This window comes from Cucurbita pepo, chromosome LG07 (genome assembly GCF_002806865.2).
Source record: "Cucurbita pepo subsp. pepo cultivar mu-cu-16 chromosome LG07, ASM280686v2, whole genome shotgun sequence".
In the NCBI taxonomy this organism is placed as follows: Eukaryota; Viridiplantae; Streptophyta; class Magnoliopsida; order Cucurbitales; family Cucurbitaceae; genus Cucurbita; species Cucurbita pepo.
This window is the reverse complement of record NC_036644.1, coordinates 2161425-2169135: the sequence shown is the minus strand read 5'-3', so window position 1 is coordinate 2169135 and position 7711 is coordinate 2161425. Positions and strand designations below refer to the sequence as shown.

At 35.7% G+C, this 7711-nt stretch overlaps 3 protein-coding genes across 6 annotated transcripts in view; 2 read left to right on the top strand and 1 right to left on the bottom strand.

Annotated features, from left to right (window-relative positions):
• Positions 1-930: 930 nt before the first annotated feature.
• LOC111799030 (protein GLUTAMINE DUMPER 1-like) lies at positions 931-1513 on the top strand. The gene has a single exon (XM_023682412.1). It carries the CDS (start codon positions 1048-1050, stop codon positions 1435-1437), a length of 390 nt encoding a protein of 129 aa, XP_023538180.1. The 5' UTR covers positions 931-1047; the 3' UTR covers positions 1438-1513.
• Positions 1514-2822: 1309 nt separating this feature from the next.
• LOC111799029 (zinc finger protein CONSTANS-LIKE 4-like) lies at positions 2823-4076 on the top strand. The gene is made up of 2 exons (XM_023682411.1): positions 2823-3582; positions 3712-4076. The coding sequence occupies exons 1-2, from the start codon at positions 2896-2898 to the stop codon at positions 4024-4026; spliced, it is 1002 nt and encodes a 333-aa protein (XP_023538179.1). The 5' UTR covers positions 2823-2895; the 3' UTR covers positions 4027-4076.
• Positions 4077-5022: 946 nt separating this feature from the next.
• LOC111799091 (uncharacterized protein slr1919) overlaps positions 5023-7711 on the bottom strand; it is a 7767-nt gene continuing 5078 nt past the window's right edge. For 3 of the 4 annotated variants that reach the window (XM_023682492.1, XM_023682490.1, XM_023682491.1), the window contains 4 exons: positions 7192-7341; positions 6811-7071; positions 6326-6586; positions 5735-6218 (listed from right to left, as the gene is read on the bottom strand). In XM_023682492.1, coding sequence (XP_023538260.1) covers positions 5970-6218; positions 6326-6586; positions 6811-7071; positions 7192-7341 — 921 coding nt within the window. In that variant the 3' untranslated portion in view covers positions 5735-5969. Of the gene's footprint in view, positions 5287-5734; positions 6219-6325; positions 6587-6810; positions 7072-7191; positions 7342-7711 lie in introns of those variants that run through there. The other variant, XM_023682489.1, reaches the window with a different exon arrangement.

The following is a 7711-nucleotide window of genomic DNA, read 5'->3' as shown; positions in this document are numbered from 1 at the left end:
TTATAATTCTAAAATTTAAAATTTATCGACATTAATATTAATATATTTTATTATAATGAATGGTTTGTTCCCTCTAGATCTCTAATATATTCATATATATATATATATATATATATATATATATATATATATATTATATTATATTATATTATATTATATTATATTATATGACGCTTTAAAAAATATTCATAGACTAACATACAAAAAAAATAAAATAAATAAATAATAAAAAAAAATAAAAAGTTATTAGCAGTGATATATGGACGAAAGTTTATATATATTTTATTTTCAATTCCGTCTCTCGACTTTTTATTTCTATTTTCTTGAATATTCTCATGATCTCTTCTTCGTTCTCTTCAATTTCTCTTATTTCTCTTATTCGTCTCTCTCTTACCAAATATCAAAACGTTAAATCAAAACGAGGAGCTCTCTCATTTTGCTAGCATTTTCAAACATAAATTTTCACGAGATGTATGTGAGTGAGGATAAATTATATTAGAAAGACTTTTGTTAGACTGTGGGAATAGTTTTCATTGTTAGAAGCGAGGTATAAGTAACGTGAGCATGTCGTAGAAAAATGTGAGAGTCATCAAGTGTCGAATCTAGATTCTAAATTCTACTCTAAATTCTAGACATGAATCGTTACATAAATTTGTAAAAGATTCTTAGCATTTTAAAATAAAGTACTAACAATTTCCCTCCGTCAAAACTAAGTGTAAAAATATTTATTATTATTATTATTATTTAGTTTAACAGTATTTTTTTAACTTTCTTCTTAACAAATTTAATAAATTTTGATAGTTTAAAAATCTTTTTTATAAATGCCAAACTTAATTATATAAAAAAAATTATTTTATTATTAAAAACTAAAATTTATATATATATATATATATATATATATATAAATAAAATAAAATAAATAAAAAAACAGGGATTTCGTCGCCTATAAATATAATTGAGGCGGTTCTACTCTCGACGCTCACTTAAAAATTTCACCCAAAATCCATCACTCTCCAGTAGTCAGTCCCCGTCCAATTTTCCGGCGACATGAGAACCATTTCCCCCTCCTCCTCCTCCGCCGCCATCGCAGCGGCGCCACAGACAGCGGAAATCTGGCAGCGAACTTCATGGCACTCGCCGGTGCCGTATCTGTTCGGCGGGCTGGCGGCGATGGTGGGTCTGATCGCCTTCGCGCTGCTGATCCTCGCCTGCTCGTACTGGAAATTGTCGATACAAGGAGAAGAAAGAGATTTAGAGAGCGGAAATAATGAGCAAAACGACGAGAAAATCAAAGAGCTGTCGGAAACGAAGGTTTACGAAGAGAAGATTTTGGTGATCATGGCCGGCGATCAAACGCCCAGCTTCTTGGCCACGCCGGCGACCCCCAAGTTTCCCTCCGTCAACTCCCATTCCAATGATGATGACGAAGCTGACTGAATTTACCAATTTTTGGGTGTAATGAGAATGTAAATTTTAGAAGAGAAATAATTAAATTTTGTTAATCTACCTTAAATATTTAAATTATTATTTAATTAATTAATTCCACGTCATTTTTTTGAATTTATTGTAAATTAAATTATAGAGTTTTATTAAAAATAAAAGCAATAAAACTTTTTATTTTATTGGATATTTACACAAAAGTAAATATATTTTATCATTTTAAATGTTAAAATTAAATTGGATAAAATACTCGCAAATGAACAAAACAATTATTTAAGGGATTTTAATTTTTAAAATAATAGAACTGAATTCTAATTTAGTAATTTAATCAATAGTTTATTTCAGTATTATTCATCTTCATCGTATTATTATATACTAATTACCTTTTTAAAAAAGAGAGAAAAAAAGAAATTTTTTTTTGTTATGAATAAAAGGACATAATAAAATATTTTTAGAAACATGGACCCCACAACTTTAATCCCAAACATTATAATTACTATTTATTTAATTTTGAGTATAGTTTGGAAGATAATTTAAAAGAAAAAAAAAGGGAATTTGATACGTCAAATATATAATATTAATATCTACTGAATAAATTCTTCCAATTTCTTTATATAAGGAAATTAGAAATTAATGGGTATTTTTCATTTTTTTCGTTTTTTTTTTTTTTCCTTTTTATTTAAGGTATTAATATTAAAAAGAGTAAATGAAAGAAAATGCCTGTAAATTATAGGGGGGTTGGGGAGGAGGGACACGTGTCAAAGTCTAGTGTTCGTGCGGTGAAACGACGCCGTATCACCTTATTCTTTATTATCCCTAAAGTAACGATTTTGAATTATCTTAAATTAAATTAATAAAGTATATTTAAACCTACCTAATTCTCAAAAGGGCTGAGTGAGAAGTGGGCTTGAGCCCATACAAAATGAAGCCCAACAATGAAAGTTCATGTTAAAAATGGGCCATGAGCCCATCAAAATGAAGCCCAACAATTAAAGTTCATGTTAAAAATGGGCCATGAGCCCATCAAGATGAAGCCCAACAATTAAAGTTCATGTTAAAAATGGGCCATGACCAACGAACAACCAGAATTGGGCCGGTTGTTTGGGCCCAACAGAAGTCCCTAGAAAAATCCTTTCAATATTCACTTTCTGCGGTTTATGTTAATGTTTTATTAATTAGTTACTAAATGAAAATTAGGTATTTTTTACCATTATTTATGTATTTATTTATTTATTTTTCCGTTCAGTCAAGGCGATAAATTCTTTTGGTTTCTATGGCTAAGCCCCGCCCACGTGTTTCTCTCCCATTCGTCCATGGCTGATTTCCTTGGTCCCACAGGATAGACTCTCACGCGCATGATGAACAAAAGGAATAGCATAGGGCTGAGAGAGAGAAAGAGAGAGAGAGAGAGAGAGAGATTACATACCATTTTCTGCAGTTTTCCGCCATTGAAGTATGGCTTCAAAGCTTTGTGATTCCTGTAAGGTGGCCGCTGCCACTCTCTTCTGCCGAGCTGACTCTGCCTTTCTTTGCCTTGGCTGCGACTCCAAAGTCCATGCAGCCAACAAGCTTGCTTCCCGCCATGCGCGCGTATGGCTTTGTGAAGTCTGTGAGCAAGCTCCTGCTCATGTTACCTGTAAGGCCGACGCTGCTGCTCTCTGCATCACTTGCGACCACGATATCCACTCTGCCAATCCCCTCGCTCGCCGTCATGAGCGAGTTCCTGTCACGCCTTTCTACGACTCTTCCAACTCCGACAACTCTCTCGCCGTTAAGCCTGCTGCTGCAATCAACTTCCTAGATGATCGTTATTTCTCCAATGTCAACACTGACGCCGCCGAAGAGGCCGAAGCTGCTTCCTGGCTTCTTCCAAACCCTAACCCTAAGCCAATCGAAAATACAGATCTGAACTCGGGGAAGTTAGAGTTTCTAGAAATGGATCCTTACTTAGATCTGGATTACGACCGCGTAGATCCGAAATTAGAAGTGCGAGAGCATAACAGCTCCGCCGCCGATGGAGTCGTTCCGGTTCAGAGCAAAGGCGTCGATCTCTCATCGGTAAACGATCGTAGCTTCGGCATCGACTTCCCCTGCGCTAAATCGTTCCCGTACAGTTACAATCCTCAGTCAATCAGTCACAGTGTAAGTCATCGCATTTCTCTAATTCCTCGTCCAATTAGTTTCTCATCCAAAATCAAAATCCCGCACCTGTAAGATGAATTGATTTAACCACAACAATCTCACCTCTCACCTATTCTTCATGACTTTCAGGTATCATCCTCGTCGATCGAGGTCGGAGTCGTTCCGGAGGGGAACACGATAACGGAGATATCGAATCCGTACACGAAACCGTCGACGGAATCGACTGTTCCACCGCTGCAAATCTCGCCGGCAGATCGAGAGGCGAGAGTGTTGAGGTACAGAGAGAAGAGGAAGAACAGAAAGTTCGAGAAGACGATTCGATACGCATCTCGTAAGGCCTACGCCGAGACGAGACCACGAATCAAGGGACGATTCGCCAAACGGACGGATATCGAGTTGGAAGCCGACCGAGTGAGTGGATACGGCGTCGTTCCGTCGTTCTAAGTTTGAATATTTAATAAAATAATAATTAATTAAAAAATAGTTCGTGTAAATAGGAAGGAAGAAAAATAGCTGGGGCAGTTGATCAACGAANTTTTTTTTTTTTTTTTTTTTTTTTTTTGTAAAGAAAATCTATGGGAGTTTGGTCAAAAAGGTTTTCGAAATCCCAATTTTCCTTAATTTTTAATTTTAGATATTGGGATTTTGTCTTATCATTTTATGAAATTTTATTGGTGAGCTGAATTAGCTTCCTCTTTGGTTTGGATATTTTATTTAATTGTAGTTTGCAATTTCCTCACCTTGTGCGGAATTCTACAAAATAATTTAATTATATCACAAGTTAATCCTAATAGTTGTCGATTGAAACGAAAATAGCACCAACGCCACTAGTAGATATTGTTCACTTTAATTGTTACATCATGATTTTAAAACACGTAAGTGGTCTAGTAGATATTGTCCGCTTTTGCCGTTACATCATGATATTTTAAAACACGTAAGTGGTCTAGTAGATATTGTCCGCTTTAACCGTTACATCATGATTTTAAAACAAGCATGTCAGAGAGAATTTTCTACACTTATATAAGCAATGTTTAGTTCCTCTCTCTCCCACTAATGTGGGATCTCACAATCTATCGTCCTCATTTGCATACCCCTCAATGTGTAAAAACTCAAGCCCACCATTAATAGATATTGTTCACTTTAGTGTGTAAAAATTCAAGCCCACCATTAATAGATATTGTTCACTTTAGTCCGTTACGTTTGGCTCTTAACCTCAAAATTTTTAAATGAGGAATAATTTTTACACCATTATAAAGAATACTTTGTTCCCCTCTCCAACCAACCATAACCGTAAAAACTGACGGCGATATTTAACGAAGGAACACAACCTCCAATGTTACCTATTAACTTTGAGCATCAAACGTGACTACTTGGATTTTGAATCCACTTTCACATCTGATGATCTGCAAAGAAGAATGATTGATTGGAGGAGGCATACGGACACCTTTTCTTTGTTGCCTTCTTCAATTTCTCTTACAATTATTGCATAACTGGCTACAACTTTTTCATAAATGAGATGAAATGTCATGTCAATAGTTACACTGGAAGGATGGTACATTTTCTCTCTCTCTCTCTCTCTCTCTCTCTCTCTCTCTCTCTCTCTCTCTCTCTCTCTCTCTCTAATCTGGTAGTTTTTGTCTTCTTCTTCTATCTTGTCGTCCTAAATATTGTAAGTCTACCAAGGTTATCCACTCACTTCACCATCTGCTGTTGCTCAAAAAGACGAGGAAGAATATCAACATAAGCTAATAGTTCAATCAAGACGTGCACTAATCCAACACAAAATTAAACCAAACCCTATTTATTGTCACACTTTTCATGGGACTACTCCAAAAATATGGCAAATGCCAGCATGGTTGAGATGCGGAGAGACCCAATGTCACTAATAAGACTAGGGCACAATGTACCGCACATGGGCACACATTCGGGGTATGGCTTCAAAAGGTGTGGGGCATGCTAGAGCAATAATACCATTCTAATTTCAAGAAAAGCAATAATAGCTTTTTAAGCTTCCATAAATAGTTTAAATGTTGAAAGAAAAGTCGGTTCGCTATTTAGATCACCCTAATCATTATCAAACTGTTTCAGAAAATCACTACATCGAATTTGTATATAAAGAAATATGGATAATTTTTAAACAAGGGACAAATTCTAAGCCTAAAAAGATATTTTCTACATTTTAGGATTCATTGTTCAACTAATCAAATCTAATGAATTGAAAATTTTCCTCCTAAATTCAAATAAAAGAAAGTCTCCAACCTATGTAAGATGTAAACTACAGATTCTGCAATGATCCTTCAGAGCTAAACTACTGATTCTCATTAATTTCTTTATAAAATGTAAAAAAATTCGTGATCTATAAAAGAGAGAGAAGTAGTTTACTTTCCTCATGCTTTGTTAGAATCGTAGTCTCTCTCTAAGTCATGAAGGAATCTTGAAATACGGATCCAAAGACGGTCAGGGGATTTTTTTCCAATATGCATCATAATGCTTGAAATGACGTCCAGAGAGAAGCTATGAACCTCCCGCTTTAATGCCATGCGAAAAAGCATAGCCGTCCACACTCGTGGTGCTAACTTTATTGCATCACGGAGACACTGAAACCCGTGAACAACTCTTTCCAGCATAGCATCATCCTGTAAACACAATACGCCACATTGGCCATCACTCCAGAAACTTCAAGAATGCTCTTATTTGAAAAGCTATTATTTGAAGAAAATATGTAAAGATGAGTTGAACAAACCTCAGATCTTGTCTGATACTTCTTATTCGATGAGCACCCTAAAACTTCATCCTGCAGAACGATGTCAACTGCTCCGATGATGTCCCGAATAAGGAAAACACGTACCCTTGAACCCTTCTTGGAGAGAATGAATAGAAAAAGATCCTCAGTTGCTGAGACAACAGCTTCCATGTCAAATGATTTCCATCCTAGAGGATTTGAAGAACTATCCTTGGAGGATTCCTCACTCGACTCGGCAGCCTGTTCAGAAATGGCTGCAACCTGTAACAAGATTTTTTTTTGTAATGGTTAAGATATGGAAAAGAATAGCCCACAGACTTCTTAAACGTAGTTCAGATATAATCGAAATATGCGTAATGCAAACAGAGCATACAGCCAAATATTTAAAGCTATGTACATCTCCTTGTGTCATTGCTAATAAGACATTCTTTCTTTCGCGAAGACAAAGTACTTGCTACATGATAGAGATAAGAGGAAAAACTTACTAAGCGCTCGAGCCGATTCCACCTAATGGATCCATCATTTCGGATGAGGAGTTCCCTTAAAATTTTTCTCATATCAGGGTTTGGATCTTCCAAAAGCCTCCCGATGACAAAAGGATATGCACTTTCTAAGACCTTGAATTCAGGATCCAGGACTTTAGCAGTGCCTTCCAGTGACCCTAGTGCTCTTATGACCAAGGCATAGTCCGGAGGGAGGGAAAAATTAAATTCATACATCACACTGTATAGCTGGTTCATTACGCCCTGAAATTCATGTCAATTTGGACTCATAAGAGCTTTCAGCTTTCAACATTGTGGGCAATGTGTAAGGATTTTTTTTAGACAGTAAATGCAAATTAAAATTCAGAAACTAAAGAAATGAACCTGAAAATCTAGGGACTGTTTTTTTCCATCACCAAATGATGTCTTTAGGGCATCAGAAACTAATCGGACATCAACGCCTTCAGGAATGAATCCCAAAGAAAGAAAATCATTGGCCAACCCAAGCGAGTCGCGATTAACAAAGTGCACCAGCTGAAAGAAAATAATATTTAACTGGCTCTCAGATATATTCCTACCAAAATAAAATAGCAAATGAATTATGGAAACTAACAGTCAAAATGATGTAAGAGAAAACTGAATGTTTGGACCAATATTTGTAGATTATGTCAACACAGCATGTTCGGACCAATATTTTTAGATTATAGAATACCATATTAAATTTATCAACAAACATATGGAAAAGACCTTCTGAGTTTGTAAAAATAAGTTACAAGTTTAAAGCAATAGGAGAATTATCAATTTCAAGTCCCGGAAATATCCTGCTAGTATCTCTCGGTCTTTCAACCTTCTTTTCTCACATGTTCGTGGTTGCTCTGTTTTTTTTTTTTTTTTTTTTTTTTTT